This window comes from Sturnus vulgaris, chromosome 22 (genome assembly GCF_052056855.1).
Source record: "Sturnus vulgaris isolate bStuVul1 chromosome 22, bStuVul1.hap1, whole genome shotgun sequence".
Lineage (NCBI taxonomy): Eukaryota > Metazoa > Chordata > Aves > Passeriformes > Sturnidae > Sturnus > Sturnus vulgaris.
In genome coordinates, this window is record NC_142264.1 from 7,840,355 (window position 1) to 7,858,908 (window position 18,554).

Sequence of the window (18,554 nt, forward strand, 5' to 3'; positions counted from 1 at the left end):
GAAAACCACCCACTGACTTCAATGGGCTTTGGATCAGTCCCACAATGGCTGACTTAGCCCTAAGTCCTGGGCTGTTTCAAAGCCAGCAGAACCAATTTCCCATCAAAATGGCCAGAAGCTGGGAAGATATGTTCACCTTTCAAACCTACAAATTCCACCTTTTTTCTCTCTCCCATGACAACTCTTCGGCTGGAAATGCTGAAAGTGCTGCTGTTTTTTTCCCCTCGCACTCTGCACAGAATTGTTGCCCACCGTGGGTGAAGGGCTCTGAGCCAGACTTACCGATGCAATTAAAGGACAACTCCTGCAGGCAGAACAGGGAACAGCCATCGCCGTTTATCTTGTTCATGTCATCACATTCTTCCCCCAGTTCTCTGCAGGCAGGGCACACACATGCAAAAAACAGTCAGCTGGCAAAGTAGCATCAACCTGATGGTCTGTGCAACCCCTCTGAAGAACCCCAAATGGTACAATGGCTTAGTGTGCCCACCCCTAAAATACCTCTCCCTTCCTCCTTAAGGGAGAACTTTCATCATTCCTGGTTCACAGGCTCGCCCAGCCAGTTCCCTCCTGCACATGTGGATACCACTTGCTGTTCTCTGATGAGGATATGAGCAACTTCCTTCATAGCTGGTGTGGCTGTAGCTCAGCAGGTGGGGAAAGAGAACAGGAATCTCTGAAACTCTTTGTATTAAATCTGGAAGGGCCAGACTGTGACCCCAGCATGGGAATAAAAAGACATAAAGCCTGGAGCTGGGCTATTCCAGGTGGCAGCACTCAGAGGAGAGCAGTCAACAGGGATGAGGGGGTGCTGGGGACAGGGTCCTGCCTCCTGCCAACCCACACTGTGGCAGCGTGTGGGGAGAAGAGTGGGAACCAGATGAGAAAGGGGCTGCCACAGCTGCGAGTGGGGCCACAACCAACCAAGCTGTGACACAGTCTGGTTCCTGCTCGCTCCTGAGGCAGCTCAGCTATTGTTTGACACTTGCTGCAAAGCCACAAGTGATGTTTGAGGAATGTGCAAACATAACAGTAGCACAAAAGTTATGTAAAGCAAAATTAATCTGTCTTTCTCCACCTCTCTTTCCAGGATTGCCCTGGATTCATATGTTGCTTGATTGTTTTCTTTGCTTTTCTTGCCTGTTGGGCCCCTTCCTTCAAATATTTGCTGCCAGGTATATGATCTGACAAAGTTGTGCTGTGTGATTTCTGATCATCATTATTTCAAGCAAATAATACCGGCTGGATTAAGCACTTGCTTGTTGTTACTTCCATAGTTTAAATAATTAAATTACCTAATGCCAGGAAGCTTTGAAGCAGCAGCCTTAAGGGCCAACATAGTAAAAGAATAAACTCTAACATAGTTGTGAAGGATTGTTTTACATTTTCAGTGGCCTGGGGACTGCTGAGAGAGGGGAGCTGATTGAGAACATGCAATTCCCATCACTCTCCCTCAGAGGCCAAATCTATCACCTCCAAATGCATCCCAGCTCTGGTGGTCAGTCAAACACGGGGTTGCACCAGGAACTTGGCCCCAGCACATGGCAGGGTTTTCCCAGCTGCCACACACACGGGACAGCACGTCTAAGGACAGCATTGAAGGCTCTGTGAATTTTTCCAGCACCAGGTCTGTGTAGGAAATGTCATGTACATGTATAAAGATATGGATACATGGGCAAACAAACAGCATAAACAGCACGGAGCATCCCTGCCTATCGATCCTGCTGTCTGGACTCCATTATCTGTATCTCTGTCTGCATCTCCTGGTGCCAGGAGAGAAGGGCCAACGTTACAATTAAATGTCATCATCCCGCTAATCATCCAGCACGTGAGTCATTATCTACAGATAAGAGCCAGCCTAACCTAAGGAGACATCAGAGGTCATCAATTCCTTCCTAGTCTCGGATTCTGGCTGAGGAGATGTGCCCAGATGTATCTGTTTGCTCCAGACTTACATTTGGATAATCCCGTCTCCACAGTATCCACTGCCAGAGATGTAGACGAGCGCGGGGGAAGGCTCGCTCTCCTCCATCCCGGACACAACCACCACCTGGTATCTGTACGTGCTCCTGTCGCTCAGCTCCCTGCCAGACAAAAGGAAACTCACTGATTCACACAACAAAGGCAGCAGCAGCAGCAAAGGGCAGAGAAAGAGGGACTGGAGCAGGGTTTGGCCGCCAAAAAAGCAAGGTGTAGTTCAATCAGCTCCTCCCAGCGTTCCTACCTTGTTTTGATGGGATTAATTTTTGGTTGGGTGTCTTTTTTTTTTTTTTTTTTTTTTTTTTTTTTTTTTTTTGGTGAGTACAATCAACACTACCTTTGTCTATGCTTGATTTATGCACGACTCTGAAGTAGGTGCAGCTCTTGACCACCTGACAGCTAAACCATTTCCTGATGAAAACCATGCATTTTGGTGAGTTGCATCTCCACCCGCTGCAGGGATGGCATTGCACTGACACCGTGGCAGTGCCAACCCTCACCGTGAGCAGTGGGAAACACTGAGAGCATCACCAGCAGTCAGCAGTTGAACACCTGAGGAACCAGCCCTGTGCCTCACTGTGCTCAGCCTTGGACACTTCTGCTCCACGTCAGGGACAGCACTACCAGCAAATCTGTGCCACAATTCTTTCAAGGAATTAAAAATACCCTGTTAATTATTATTTTTATTTTTATTATTATTATTTATTATTATTATTTTATTATTATAATTAATTATATATTATTATTCTTATTATTCTTATTATTCTTATTATTCTTATTCTTCTTCTTCTTCTTCTTCTTCTTATTATTATTATTATTATTATTATTATTATTATTGTAAATACTCGTTATTTCCTGAGCAGCCCTGAGCTCAATCCAGCTGCACCTGGAGCCAGTGGGAATGTGATGATTAGTGTAAGCTGAGGATGTTTCAGTGATGGACAAATAAGTTACCCACTTCACGTATGGGCATTAAAAAGTAGAGTTAAAAAGCTGGTTTCTTCCAGAGCAAAAAATAGGATCCACACCATAGCACTGGATCAGGGTATTAGCATCGAAATATTCACAGAAAGAATTAGCAAACTGTTACATATTTATGCAGCCATAATTACCTAAAACTTGTGCATCCGTAAATGAGGAATAATATTTTTTCATCTGCAATATGGGAATAATATAAGCCTAATAAAAATGTTTCGCTCTTTCACAATGTCTTTTTCACTATCAAGACTCAAAACCTTCCTCAAAGAAACTCATTGCAGTTGTCCTCATTGTGCCAATTTGTAAAGCCGTGGAGTGGCCAAGGCAAAATGATTTGCTCAAAGTCATCAATCAGGTTAATTGCAGAGCAGGAAAGGCAACACAGCTCTTCCCTAACCCTGCTAGTCCTCTGCTCACTGCACTCACATTGCCCCAATTACTGACAGCAATATACATGGCTTTTTGTCACAGGAACTTGGTCAAAAAGCATCTACTAATGAAGTGTGTACTACGAGGAGATAAATCTACTACGAAGAGCAGCAAAGCCATTCAAGCAGATATCAATGAGTTACTGAAATCTTCAGGTTTGTGAAATAAGTATCTCCTTACAACATTCATTAAATTAACAAGCATGACTTAAACTCCAATATCCCACATTATCATTTACAACAAAGCTGTTTCTCATGGATACTGTGCCTGCAAAATAAGTGGCATTGAATGAATTGCATGCCAACAGCACTGGGACCTGACTCTTTGTTACTGCACATGGCAGTGGAATGGGAGTGAGACTCAGTGGAAGGAAAACAGAACTGGCTTTCTCATTCCTTCTGCACCTGATTCCTGGCAGCAACAGTCCATGGCTCCAGGAGCTAAATTTGAGAGTTCATGTAGCACAAACAGTATGTTGATTCACCTACAGGCTGGGGAGATGTCTACCCAGATATTGGTAAGACTGTTTATTCAATCAATGTGAAAAGTTTCAAACTTCTGCCCCTTGGGACTTGTTTAAAGCTACTGTTTTTCTGGGGAAAAAAAAACAACAAAAAAACCCCAAAACCAAACCAAAACAAAAAAAAAAAAAAACACCCCCCCCCAACAACAACAACAAACAAACAAACCCCAAACAAACAAAAAAGAAAAACAAACAAAAACAACACCAAAAATCCCACAAACATACACTGTAGTAAAATAATGAGGGTTTTCCTCTAGATTTCACTCTCAGATAAATCCACTTACTAAGATGGGAGGTTTCTCATATATACTGATGAAATCAAAGCAGAGCCAAGCTTTGATTATCAAAGAGCAGTTATTTCTCAAGTTCTGTCTCAAAACCATCTCAAAACCATTTGTACAATATTTAAGATTAACAAGTACACTTGCAGAAATGTGGATTTTTTCACGGGGGATGTGCTAACCACAAAAAAAGATCCAATATTTTGAAAATGGTAACCAATTAACAGTTGGGGCAGATACAAAATAAATAAAGTCATGCTGCTTTCTGATGCACTGAGATCGTGGTCCTGAGTGCAAAATAGGAGTTTGCAGATTCTGATATTAGGTGTGATTTCCACCAATACCTCCAGGTGATGGGGCAGGCTAAGAGCAGTGAGTGTGCCTTGCACAAGGGTTTTACTGGAGGAAAGTATTTGTGTGCACATGTAAATAAAGGGACAACAAAAAAGCTCATATTTGTTTGGAAGTCTGCAGAATATAATGGAGAAAAACCTAGAACCAAATGAAGCACAAGAGAGAATGTGGTGGTTATGAATTATGAGGTGGCTGGAGATGAATGTGTACGTGGGTGAATAAGAGAGAAAATTAGAAATTAAAGTTATTCGGTGGGGAGAACTCTGGCCTATTTAATTGTATGGATTAAGAATGGAAAACTTTGGGGCCATTGTGGACATGGAGTACAGTGGCTGCTGGCTTTGTGGCACTGGGCTGTGCTCTAACCCTGTCACCTGCTGCACATCAGGGAGGGGAGATATCCAACCTGCTCAAAGATGGAAAGCTCTTGGAGCTTTGCATCGTCAGGCAAATGCTCCTTCAAATTTAGTGACACACACACAAAAAGGCCATTTCTTCTCTAAAAAGAAGGTGAAATCTCTGCCTCCTTACACATTATTTGCACAGTCTGGTTCCCCTTACTCCTCTGCAGTTGGGGTAGAAAATAAGAGCTATTAAGTTATTTATGCTCTTGATACCCCAATATCCTTGTTTTAGGGTAAAATACAAAGAAAGGGAAGAGAAATGCCTGGAGATTGTGGTCCCTGTAAAGCAATGGCAGGCCTGGGACCAGGTGTCCAGAGGGGCCAATCCTCCCCATCCTCATCCCAAATCCCTTTCTGAGCAACCTGAAGCTTCACAGTCTTCCCTGCACTGGGGGACAGCAGGCGAGCCCCAGGGTGTGACATCCAGGGCAGCACCAACAAACCAGCTGTGCCCAGAAGAGCTCAGAAATGGGATGCCTGCTCCAAAAGGGCTCTTCAGCATCACACAGGCAGAGCTGGAGATGTGGCTGGACTGGAACATCAAAAAAACACCTTAGAAAATCAAAACTGAAGCCATCATGCTTTCAACTAACCCTGGCCTGACACAACGAGTGACAAAAAGCTGACTGGGATGCATGTGGCATTTCACGATTCAACAACTGGAACGTGAGATACTTATATCCTCCTGAACTGTTAAATGTGTCATATTGGCAGCAACTGAGAGTTTTAGCATTCCTTCATAGTGCCCACATTTTGGAGATGTATAGATGCTAAAAGGATGATATGTGTAATACTCCAGGCCATAATCCAGTCCCATAGTGAGGGAAGGAATGCAAGAACAGGGAAAGGAAGAATTTATTCCCTCTCTATAGTTATAGGATACCAAGGTCAATAGTATAGACTATCTGAAGATGTCAGCAAGACAAGCTGTGCTCCAAGTGGTGATAAAAGTGTGACTTTTGCCCATTTATTTCCTCTCCCACCTTCTCTGGGAGCTGGTGGCACAGTGACAGCAACAAGAGACACTTTCCACTCCGCTGCAGGACCCAGCACACAGCGGCTCCATAAGGTGCTACTTAACAAAGTGAGAGAGAAGAACATCTTTAACATCAAGGATGTGAACAGACACTCTTCACATGTATATCCATGGTCTTTTAATGACCTTTTCGAGGACTGAGTAAGCCACATTGATCGCTGCAGCTTCCGCCTGTGGGGAGGCAGCCTTATTAAAAAGCAATGACTCAAGGCCTCTGCTTAGAGGGGGAATTAGGACATGCTGTGTGAAATACCACGAGGGCAACTTTCCTGTCTGTTGTGGCAAGTGATGGATCCAGGGTCAGGGATATAGAACCCTCTAATTCTTTTCCTGTTTCTACTGGGGAGGCTGGGCAGTTGAGTTAATCTTGCTCTCTCTCTCTCTCCCCTAGGCGAGGGACCTCTGCTCTCAGTTTGGGTGTTCCTGGAAGACTTAACAGGAAAAGTTATACCTGTGGGAAGTTGTTTTTTACTCAGACCAAGGTGGGTTTAAAGTATCATTGAATTTACAGAAGAAACACTCATGCCTTTGAGTTCCAGCAGACCTGCAAGGGCTGACACTGCCCCAACCACATCATCTCTGTGCACACTGTAGGGTTTCAGCATCTGAGGACACACTGGAGATGCAGTGAAAGCATTGAGGGAAAGCAAACATCCCAAGCCTCTTTTCCTACTACCATGGCATATATGTTTTTCCCACTACAAATAACAGCAGGAGAGTTTCTTATACAGCAAAGACTTGTTTCCAACAGAATTGAAAATATCCTTAAGGCTGAGCCCAGCTTCTGCTCTGTGAAAAGACAAATGGTCAGACAGCAGTGAAAGCAGACAGTGCTCCTTTTCTTTAAGTACAAGATGACACAGGTTTAAGCACCCCCAGTTAAATTATGGCTGTCACAGCCAGTGTCGTGTGAAACAGGCAAATTCTACACCTTGAGTGTCCTCATGAAGGACCCATCTGTCTTTGACCTTTAACAGCCACCAAAGGCTTGAGACAAAATTGACATTTCCTTGCCATCTCTCTGCAGCCCAGAACGAGCCCTGCTCTGCCCTTTTTCCCTCTAACACTGTCACCTTTGCTCTTCTTCTCTAGCAAGGAAGCCTTGCTGAGCAAAACAGGAAATCTGCTGGCAGCAAACAGAATCAACCCCACATCTTCCCTCCTTGCAATGCTTTAGATCAGCTGCCAGGGTGGGCTGAATTACAACCACAAACAGAAGAGCTGAAGGTCTACACCATCCCTTGTCCTCTCAGATGCAGCCTGGAGCTGTCCAGTCTGTCCCTGCATGCTGCTCACAGCCTCTGAAAGTTTCGATTCCAGAAGCCCTGAATTACCCCAAATATGCACTTATACCATGGTGTTTACAGGTTTTGCTATCCTCAGGTGCTCCAAAATCAACTGATAAAGAGTAAGCCAGGGGGATGAGGTCACTTTAGGACCATCCAAACAGATGTGTTCCCCAACTTCAATTCTTTTCCCTTCATTGCCATTGACTGCACAAATACAACTCTTCTTCTTCTTCTTCTTCTTCTTCTTCTTCTTCTTCTTCTTCTTCTTCTTCTTCTTCTTCTTCTTCTTCTTCTTCTTCTTCTTCTTTTTTCCTCTCACACACGCTCCCCTTTGCTCTGCCTTTTTTTAATAAAAATGGCATGAGAAGCACGGCAGAAGATAATGAAGAGAATTCCTGCCTGGCTCTTCAGTCAGGAGAGAGGAGGGGCAGGATGCTGTAAACACAAGAAGGACGTCAAAAATCCCGAGCTCTTGCACCAGGCTGTTATTTCAGCTGTGGTCCGAGCTCTCCCTGTTTGGATAAGCCCAGCAACATGGCAGGTGCAAAGGCCTCAAAACAATTCTCTCAGAAGACACAAATGCCAAGGAAACAGCCTTGGAGAGGCTTTTCTCTCTCTCTCTCTCTCTCTGAGGAGAGAGGAACCAACAGGGGCCACAGGTTTGCTCTGTGCCCTCCAGCTTTTTTCTGACTTGTTTACAAGCACAGGAAGGCAGGGTAGCTGGAGAACTAAATGAACACCAGGGGCTGGATGGGAGACTTGGGACTTGTATGGTGGATTTCTGCTCCCAAATTCAACTTAAACCTGAACTGGGTGTTTCCAATGAAGAACGATGGAGCAGCCAACAGCCTGAACAGATAATCTCAGCTGAACACTTGGTACATTCTGTACCAGCAGGACTTTGTGCTTTCTGAAGCCCAGACTCAACTTTTGCTTCTGGCCGTGTCAGAAAATTTAACTAACACCTAAACCAGCCACCTTACCCCCTCACGCAATAATCCACAGGTTTGGGGCTGAAGTCAGAAGTTAAAGGATTCAACACATTAAAAAAGGAAAATATCCTTTGATCCTTGGGAGATTTCTAGGAACCAAAGCCATCACCTACTCTCATAATCACCACAAATCCAAACCAGGCAATTAGTCTGCAGCTCTGCTCTTACTTCCATTGGTGTAAATCTCAAGTAACTCAGCAAAACACTGGTTTTGCAGGATTAAACCTGCGATTTAAACTGCAATTTAAATTTTATTGAAACTGCAATAAGATTTAGTTTTTTATTAAAACTGCAATTCAGCTGCTCGTCTGTCTCTCTGAGGTGCACTTGCTGCTCAGAGCAGCTCCATGCCTGCACAAGATGCCCTGGGGGAGGATTACATGTCTGCCTGTAGCACCTCTGCTCTGAAATCCAGGTCCTGTTTAGGACCTTAAATACATTTGATTTTGCACTTTTTTTTTTGCACATACTGCTCTCCTCTGTTTTTCATGCAAGGACTGTTTTGCAAGTAGTGAAAATATATATATATATATATATATATATATATATATATATATATGCAACTGATTAACTCCTGCAGACTTTGGTATAATCCTCCAAGCATTTGTCCTGCTACCAGTTGAAAACAGTAACATATTTAATAAAAAAACAAAGTTTGCAGCCAAGGCCTGAAAGGTAATTCTTAAAAAAAAAACAAAAACAAAAACAAAAAAACCAAACAAGCAAAAACCAAAAAACAATGTCAAGAGACGATTTTCTCCTCTCATGTTTAACAACAACAAAAATATGAATTTTTAAGGTGGCTGATATAAATGGACAATCTCACTGAGATTAGGTTACAAATCCCGGGATAAAGAAAATCCTCGAGGCCCTGGGCCTCACATGGGTGTTTGCATTAGACAGGCAATTTCACGGCAGCACACAGGTTAAGTGTCAGAACACCTGGTTGCTATTAGAAGCAGGGAAGGAAGGAAAAAAATCTGTTGTGTTTTATTCTTCACTGCTGCACTCAGACCCTGAGTGAGATGGGAGCAGTTCTCAGTGTGAGGCTCAGATGTGGCCACTGCAGGAGGGAAGGCTGGTGTGGTTTAGCTGAGGAAGGAAAGATTGGGGACATGAAATGCAGAAAAACTTATTTCCAACTGGAGGAAGCCAGCAGTTCTCCATTGATTTCGAGGGAATGATGCCAGTGTCCTCCACCTGAGGATGGGTATCCCTGTGCAGCAGGGAGAAAACAATAACACAGGCAGCAGGCAGGCTGGGACAGGATGGCTCTGTCAAGGCCATCACTGTCCCTGGTGCCTGTGTGTGAGCACTGCCTGGTTCTGACACCCTGAACCCTGTCCTGGCTGTGTCCATGCACGACTGCCTGCTCACACCACAGTGCAGGAGCAGTGCCTGATCCACACCTGCCCACCACACCTGGGGACCAGCAGCCACCCCTTGGCTTTTGGATCATCACTAGCACTGGGAGCACTTCAGCTGCTCAGCCCTGTGCCAGTCCATCCAGTCTGGGCAGAAGTCTCTTCCCAGTTTAGGATGGTCAGCCTGGCAGAATAATCTTCTTCACCTTCTCTGAATCCAGACCTGACTTCTTGGATTTCTTTTCAACAGGCCTGAGCCAAGACCTGATTTTCCAGAGGTCAATACCCTCCTGTTTCCCTGTAATCCCACCAAAATGGTGAACAGAGCCCTGGGAGCAAACACTTTCCGTGTCTGATCAGAAGGCTCCTGGAGCCAGTGGAAGTTATTTTGTGCATTTTCGGTAGAGCTTAGATTGGGCCCCAAGCGAACACAGATGTTTGCAGTGTTCTCTGGTTTCACATCCACCATCCCACCTCACCAAGACCTATTTTGGGGGGTCCAGGCAGGAGGAGGGAGGGATAACAGACAGGGATGTGCTGTCACACCAAGAGCAGAGCAGAGCACAGACATGGGTGAGGAGATGAGGCAACTCTTCCAGAGGAACATTTTGTCATTTCCCTCCTCAGGGGTTCTGTGTTTTGCTGTAAGCTGCTGCAGATTATGAGAAATCCTACTGGCTGGTCTCCAGTGGGATCTCTAATGCTTTAATAACTGAACATTACTGAACATACTTCCACTAGCCTCTTCCTAAAATCCCATCATGAGCTAATTTCCTCTATTGTCATTACATCTGCAACTGGTCTTACAGTTGAAAAAAATCCTGTGCCACTGTGAATAAATGATCTGGTTTACTGCACTGGGCTTTCAGGGACTGATAATTTGGGGTATCAAATTCCAGGCACCATCTCTGAGATACAATTTGAAAAGAAGAAGGAGCTTTCTTTCCACCTTGCTCTTTCTATCACAAAAGCACCAGGAAAATGCTGCAATTAGGATATCAGCACAGAGATGCCCAATGTCACCATTTATTTAAGGAGATCCTGACCAAAAAGACTGAAGAACGATTGTGTGAAACAATCACAAAACGTGTGCCTTGGGCCTGCAGCAGGATCAGCTGGTTGTACACCATGCAGTGAAACATCTAAAATCATGGAATTCCAGAATGGTTTGGGTTGGAAGAGATGTTAAAACTCATCTCATTTCAACTCTCCCACTAGACCAGATTGCTCAGGGCCCTGTCCAACATAGCCTGGACACACTTTTGTCTTGCTGGTCATCGGATCCTACAAGATATAAAGGACAGCACAGGTATTTCAGTCTGACTGCAGTATTCCTTCCAAATCTTTGCCTGTTTCAGTGTAGATTCAAATTTAATAGAGACTTGGAATGCATTTCCTAGGAAAATATATTAAAATAAAATGCCCAGGAAATGATCAGGCCAATAGTTCAGCAAAAGTAGCTGAGAAAACAGTATTGGCTGACTGATAAAAAGGTAGGTAACACATTTCTGCTACTTCTGCGGTATTTGAGGTTCACTCCAAGTTTTACAAGAGAGTTATTTTTAAATTGTTGCATAACACGTCTGTCCAATATTTCTTTCCTCAATCAAGCAAAGAAAATGCATTTGTTATTCCTGGGAGATTTCTGGTGCTTCTTATCTTATTTAGAGCCCAAAATAAAGATGCACACAAGAAGGCAAACATCAGAGAGAAGTTATTATCCATGAGATAATGCATAGCCTCATTTACCACATATCTGAGACGGTTTCACCCACAATAAATTATTTTGCCCAGCAGGAAAAGTCCTGTTTGACCTTGTATTTTATTTTTATTTTTTTCTCATGCAGCTGAAAACTCTGCTACTACTTCTAGGTCATGAGTTCAAATTCCACCCTGGATGGGAGTGATTAAATATAGCAGTTTCTAATAGTATCTATTTGGATAATAATAGGACAGCTGTTAATGTTCACTTTTTGAGGGACTTTTGCACATGGCTAAGTTGTAATCTACAGGTTGATCTCTCTACAGCCTCTGTTTATTGCCCAAGAGGTACTCTGGAGATGGGAATTCAGTGTAGCAGCAGTCCTTGGGGGAGTCCCTGTCTGGAGCACAGCTGATCCCAAAGGCAAGCGTCACTCCCCAGATGGGGCAGTTCCTCTTTCCTGCAATAATTTATTCAGGAGTGGCGGCTGTGGGGCATTCAGAGCAATCCCATCCTTCAAAGACAAACCCAGGCTGAAAAATTCCTCTGGGCTGCCTTGTGTTGAGCTCACAAACCCATAAAGATATCAACCCGCCCTTACTACCTTCATTCTTGCATCATGCTCAGCCGAGCCAGAACAGGAGCTACGGATTCTGTCAAGTGCCAGCTTTAGTTACAGCGTTACATAAGAAACCGCAACAGCGAGGAACCACAAATCTATCACTACAGCTGGCACCAAACGGCCTCCCTGCACAGGCTCAGCGGAAAAGCTGCCTCCTGAATGGGCAAAGAGTGTCAAATTGTTCTTTCTCCTCTCCAGGGCACGGTTAAGGCGATTTGGCAGAGGGTGGTAAGGGAAAAAATTGCTCTGTGTGTGAGGTCAGGAAGCAGGTTTTCTTCTTTTACAAAGATAACCTGGCACCTTTAATGAAGAAAGCAAGGAAGAAGGAAAGCCATCAGAATGTGGCTTCCAGCTGTCAAATCACATCAGCCAAGTGGAGATGCATCAGCCCTGAGAGCAGCAGCACCACTGGCCCCCCAGCCTTCCTTGGGAGCTCTTTGGATGAAGGCACTCTGTGTATTTCCTCTGTGAAACACCCAGCACGCTACTGGCAGCTATAAATAATAACAACCACTACCTTGGGATTTAACAGCACGGCATGTGAAGGAGAGGGGCGGGAACAGGAGATGGAACAGAAGCAGTTTTCATCTTTTTCCTCTTCCTGGCTCGATGAGCCCTCAGTGCAGAGCAGGGCTGTGTGCTCCTACCTGGCACAGGGAGCAGTGTCAGTCACCCCTGTGCATCCCTGCCCAGGCCCGTGCAAGCCACAGGTGAGGCCCCACTGCTGGGAAAGGAAAGAATTTCCCCAGGGGGTGTTGGCAGTGGAGCTGGTACTGGGTGGAGGAGTCACCTGTGCTAGGGTCAGGTGAACCTATGACCAGATTCCTGCTGCTGGGAGGGAAGGCGTGGGACAGGTAATTGTCCCGAATTGTTCTGTTCTTTCATCATGGGGGATTTCCAGGATCGTTAAGCAGGAACAGGGCAATCTATACTGGCTGCACCAGGAAGGAGCTGATGACACAGCCAAGGCCAGGCATGGCCTCAGAGCAGCACAGGGACAATGCCAGCCCGTGCCAAGCACCAGGACTGCCACACTGTCCTACAGCAGCTGCATATCAAACATCACAACGTTGCCAAAACTGACCACAGGCAGCTCCAACACACTCAGAACTCTTCACTGACAAGGCTTTTGTACAGGGACAGCATGGCCACTATTCCTGCTGGGAAAGTAGGATCTGCAAGGGAAAAAATTATTTACCCCTTAACAAAAGGACTCTGGATGAAGAGCTAGGCAAGTTCTTGAACCTGAAACTGGAAATTACAGGGGTAAGAGAAACCTGGTGGGACAGAAAGGTGTTTGCTTCTTGGGAAAGCTCAAAATAGCTTTGTCCCTGGAAAGCTAGCGTGGAAAGCTAATGATAGGGAAGCTCTTAGAAATGAGCAAGAAAGTGTGAATAAGAATAAATCTGTTCCTGCTGAAGCTTGGTAAAAGTGTTTGTACTGGAAAGGAGCTGTAAAATGTCATATGGATATAGCCAGGGATCTCTAACCTATTACTAAAGAAAAATAGTATAGAGAATTGTGCAATTATGGGATAGAAACCTCCTAGTTGGAGATTAGTGAAGAATACCTTTAATAACAACAGTTCCCTGGTAGCATTTGATGTGAGAGTGGACATTAAATACTTAGTGACTCAACAACAGACACACTGTTTTGCATTTACATCTAGTAGCAGTAATAGGTGGGATAGAAAGAGAAATTTGAATGAAAATGGAATTTTTTCATTCAGTTATCACTTTGAGGCTGACTAACAAACATTTCCTGAAAAAAAAAATCAGAAATCTAAAAATTCAAGTATCCAGAGACATACAGAATTGGTAAATAGGCTCAGTCAATGCAGAGAAAGATGGAGTTATAATGCAGAAATTAATAACTTATAGGTTTGGATGTCTTGAAATGGTCCATATGTTGGTGTGAGACAATATTACACATTAGGACCAGGAAAGTGAGAATAAACTGGGAACTCTTTATCACAAGTGAGAGGGGAAGAGAGCAGTTAATTGGAAAGTTGGGCTGGATGGAGCTCTGAACAACCTGGTCTAGTGAAAGGTGTCCCTGCCCATGGCAAGGGGTTAATATGGGATGATCTTCAGGGTCCCTTTCAACACAAACCATTCCATGTTTCTAGGATTATATGATTTATTCAATTGCAAGGCAACTATGAACCATCAGGGGGATGAAGAAGCATAGGAGGTCCTTGCACACATCAAGGTAGCTGGGTACCTGTTTGTGCACAAGGACAGCTGGAATGCCATCTACAGCTCTAAAGCCAGCTGGGAATCCAGATGTGTAGAATGCCAGTATCTCATGGACAACCTTGCAGATAAATCTGGGCATGCAAAGTGTTTTCTTAATATTTCAGTCCTGTCTTAAATACTCCCCAGTATTTCTTGGCATATCGAGAGAGGTTTGGCATAGTTACTGTGGAGGAGGGATGAGCAGAAGATGGGTGATAATATGGGCTTCAGCTTTTGGTGTCGGGAGGAAAACCACCCAGTGATCTGTATCTTGTTTGGGTGGAAATATGGTGTTAATTATCTTCATGACAGATAGATTTGGCAATTCATTTCAGCTGCTTTAGATCATACATTCCTCTGTCTGGTAGACCTCCAGAAAGCAGAGAAATAGATCTTTGAGGTGGAAGAAGGAATGCCATAAGGACAGATGTCACTGTGAAGTTTTAGTGTTGCATTGTGCAGGGGCTTGGGTTTAGAATATCATCAGTGTGATATTTGTAATTTCCCAGTCTGCTCAGCTGGGCCTGGGTCAGGTAAATGCACTCTTCGTCTTGAGTTTGGGGGCTAAAAGGCACACCACTAAGTAAGGAGTTCTTGCTCATTATGAATAGCTACTGCTGATTCTCCAGCCTATCTGCTTGTTCATATTTGTAGGAGCCTTCAGACTAAAGAGTCACTTTCCATTTCCAACTTCTCCTCATCTGGGATTTCTGACGAGTCACTGACCATATGCCCCTTCCAGCTGGGGACCAGTAACAAATGGTGTATGCATCAATAAGGCAGATTTGGAAACAAATTATCGTGTTGGATAAAGTAGAGGGCTAAAGCATGTGAACTGCTAAGGACCCATGAGCAATGAAACACAAACAGTGCCACAGGAGCCCTGCAACCACCTGCCATCCTGAGGGTGGCAACTTCTCTGTCATTCTGTAAGCACTCCAAGAAGCCAAAGTGAGATCTTAGTCCACCACCTCGAGGTGTTAAAACAGAGTTAAAATCCAAGAAATAACGTGGAGTTTGCAAGTTCAGCACTGAATGGAAGTCCTAATTCTAACAACATATTTAAAAGTATTGTACTTAACCTGAACAAGAACTGCTGTTTACACAGATGATGATCAGTCTCCTCCAACTATTATCAAGTAACAGAAAAGGTTTAGCTATAGAATGTCAGTGCAAAATAGCCAAAATTGAGAAGAAAAGCCTATTTCCTGTACAAGAAAATTCACAGTGTCTCTTTTTTGAAGTCTGAATGCAGGATCTCTATGTGTCAGCTCGGTACCAAAGCTCTGGTAGGAATGGCTCAGAATAACATATCACAGGACTGCAAGCTTGCTTCTCAGTGAAGCCTCAACTCTGCAAACCCAAAGCTTGTGCCAGGGCTTCATGCTGAGATTCTTTCTCAGGTTATTTCAGTCAAAGCCTTTGTCTTGAAAAAACTCTACTGGTTAAGACCACAAAGACAACCTGATCCAGTGCTGTCCACCACACTTTGAGGCTTCTTAAGAAGACTGTGGCAGAAAACTTGGGAAAATTTCCAACTCCTTGAAACTTTTTCAGTTAATCTGACAACTTTCCAAAACCAACCTCAGTGTCTCTTGGCTTGGTCTTCCAGAGGAGAGCAGGTCTTGTAAGTGCACTCAGCTCTCACTGCTCACAAACTGGGGTGCTGGGAGTGCCTTGGGGAACCCCAGACTGCCCTGCTGGGACTGACACCTAACTGTGCCTCTGACACCACCCAGAGACCTCTGGGCACTGACTGCTCACCGAGATCTTCAAAAATCAGCAATGATTATTCTCCAGCACAACAATGATAAAGTAAAAAACTCCAGTAATGGCAAAAAAACCCCACTACCTCGATTGCCACTGTGACCATGTCACAGAGTATTTCTAGAGAACAGCCTCTGAGCATGTGCACAACCCACACTTTGGATTAAATTGTGAGCTGAAACTTTGAGACTTGCAGATGAGGCTCCTTCCTTATCAGTTTCTGTGGTGTGAAGACTCAGCAGTTCTATGCTGCACCTGGCCTGACCTCTTTTTTTTTCCCCCCACTGACTGATTTAGCTTTCTGCTCTCCTCCTAGGCTGTCTCATTTTGTATCCCAGATACCAGCAATTCTGGCTGATCACACTCAGTGGAATTGAGTGTATCTTGCCTGATTTCTGTAAGGTCCAAGGATAAGGTCCTGTCCCTCAGAAATTAATGTTTAAGCCTCAACTTGAGCCAAGAGTTGAGATTAAAATTCGGCTTGAGAACAGAAGGTCTGGCATTATTTTGCATTTCTTAATAAAATGTTTCCACTGTTCTAGTTATTTACTCTCCTCTGTGGAGCACCCAGTGCTGACTAGGCAAGGGCTATCCATTAAAGGCTGTTTCTCCTCTCAGCTTAAAAGGAAGTTCTCCCTCTTTGACAGGAAAAAGGTAGGAAAAACTAATTTTTCTTTCAGCATCACCACACCTGGGGAAAGGATCGTGCTCACAGATAACAGTGCAAGCAAATATTTTCTTTGGGAGAAAAAGAGAAAGTGAAGATCAAGGTCAGAGGAGGCAAGAGTAAAGATATGTGACTGCCTTCAAAATAGCCTTCCACAGAACATGTGGGGGTGTTGTTTTATTTAATATGGAAAACATGCAAGGGCACCAAGGAGGGGTAACTGGCTTGGGGCTCACAGGGAGATAAAGAGGCTGCAAAATCTGGCTGCACAAATATACTGAATTCCAGTGGTGCAGAATGAGGTAGACAGGCAGATGTGAACAGGGGAGAGAGACAGCATTTACCTGTGCACACATTCATAAGTAGGAGCATGGCCCTGTGCCTCTGTCCCTGAATTCCCTGGTCCTTTCCTTCCTGCTTAGGGAGTCTTTGCACAAGATTCCAATGGAAAATCCATATTGCTTTTCCTTCTACCAGAAAACCACAACCCCATGCAGAGTTTCAAGAAATTTGTTGCGTCTCAAGGTATGGCCCAGCAGCAGCCTCTGAATCTCCCCCATCATCAGGGATACAGATCAGTGCTGTGCCCAGATGATACAATAAAAAATTCATCTCACTTCTCAAGAGTTCAAACACACACAGAAGTCTTGAATCACACAATCACAGAATGGTTTGGGTTGGAAAGGACCTTAAAGAACACCTTGCTCCAAACCCCCTGCCATGAGCAGGGACCCCTCCCACTGTCCCAGGCTGCTCCAAGCCCCAATGTCCAACCTGGCCTTGGACACTGCCAGGGATCCAGGGGCAGCCACAGCTGCTCTGGGCACTCTGTGCCAGGGCCTGCCCACCTCACTGTAAATCAGCCAAAAGAGTCTCAAAGCCAGCTATGGGTGCTTAGGAATCTGCATATCTCCTCACTTCCCAAGTGTCCTGTCAGAGTTCACTGACAGGATTGTCCCTGTGGTCCCTGGTAAGACACAGAGGAAGTGAGCCCAGCTAGCCTGGAGGGTTTGGATGGGATTTGGTTGTGAAGTTGGTTGTGCCAGTTTCCAGGAGCATCCATTTCTGTCCACTGATCACAGGTGGAGCCCAGAAAGACTACATTAAATATTCTGTCTGATTTTTAGCTGGCTGTGTAACTACCTGAGACATACAGGCAGGGGCAGTGCTGCTACTAATGTGATTTAATCAATGACCCTCAGGAAAATTGTCATTAATTCCTGGCTACTGATTTAATTCTTAGAGCACTCCTCCACTTGAGCTAGCTGTAAGCTAGAAGTGACCCACAAAAATCATAATAAAAGATGAAGAAAAAGAATTCAGAATGCAAGTTATGTTCTCTTTTGGGCTTCTCTTTTTTTTTGCACATTGTGTTATGAAGTCAAAACTGGACCTGTTTCTGTGGGAACTTGTGCTAAGGTATGCAAATACTTCAAACTAAACCAGTCCCATTTTCCAATGAGAGTGGGCTAGGTTTCAGGCAAAGATGCTTTCACAGCAAAATCTTGGGAAAATTCACCACTTTCCACATTTCCAATATGCCAATATCCATCTCATGCTAAGTGCCAGCAATTGTTTGAACAAGGCTACAACCCAAGAAAGCACTTATGCACATGCTTAACTTTCAGCACGAGTGATCTTAGTGATGTCCTGGGTTTTGTTGTTAGATTCACTATTGTTAGTTACCTTAAATTTTTAAATCTGTGGAGACAATTTGCATCTTCTGAGATGCATAATTGGGCCATGAAAAGGGGTGGTAGCTCATGATTACGGAATTGTTAATTAATCATTTTTATTCTATTTAAATATGCTTTAGAAGAACATAATGATGTATGCTTCCTTGATATTAGCTGTACTAATTAGATCATCTTTTCTAAATTAGAGTGCAGTTTTCTTAGCAGGTTTCCTTTTATCTGGTGTTCATTTTTC

General features: G+C 44.2%; 1 protein-coding gene across 1 annotated transcript in view; it reads right to left on the reverse strand.

The window, feature by feature from the left end:
- Positions 1-18,554, reverse strand: part of PAPPA (pappalysin 1) — a 180,352-nt gene that overhangs the window by 87,740 nt on the left and 74,058 nt on the right. Inside the window, exons 8-9 of the mRNA XM_014873129.2 lie at positions 1,956-2,084; positions 283-374 (exon numbers count right to left, since the gene is read on the reverse strand). Coding sequence (XP_014728615.1) covers positions 283-374; positions 1,956-2,084 — 221 coding nt within the window. The remainder of the gene's footprint in view (positions 1-282; positions 375-1,955; positions 2,085-18,554) is intronic.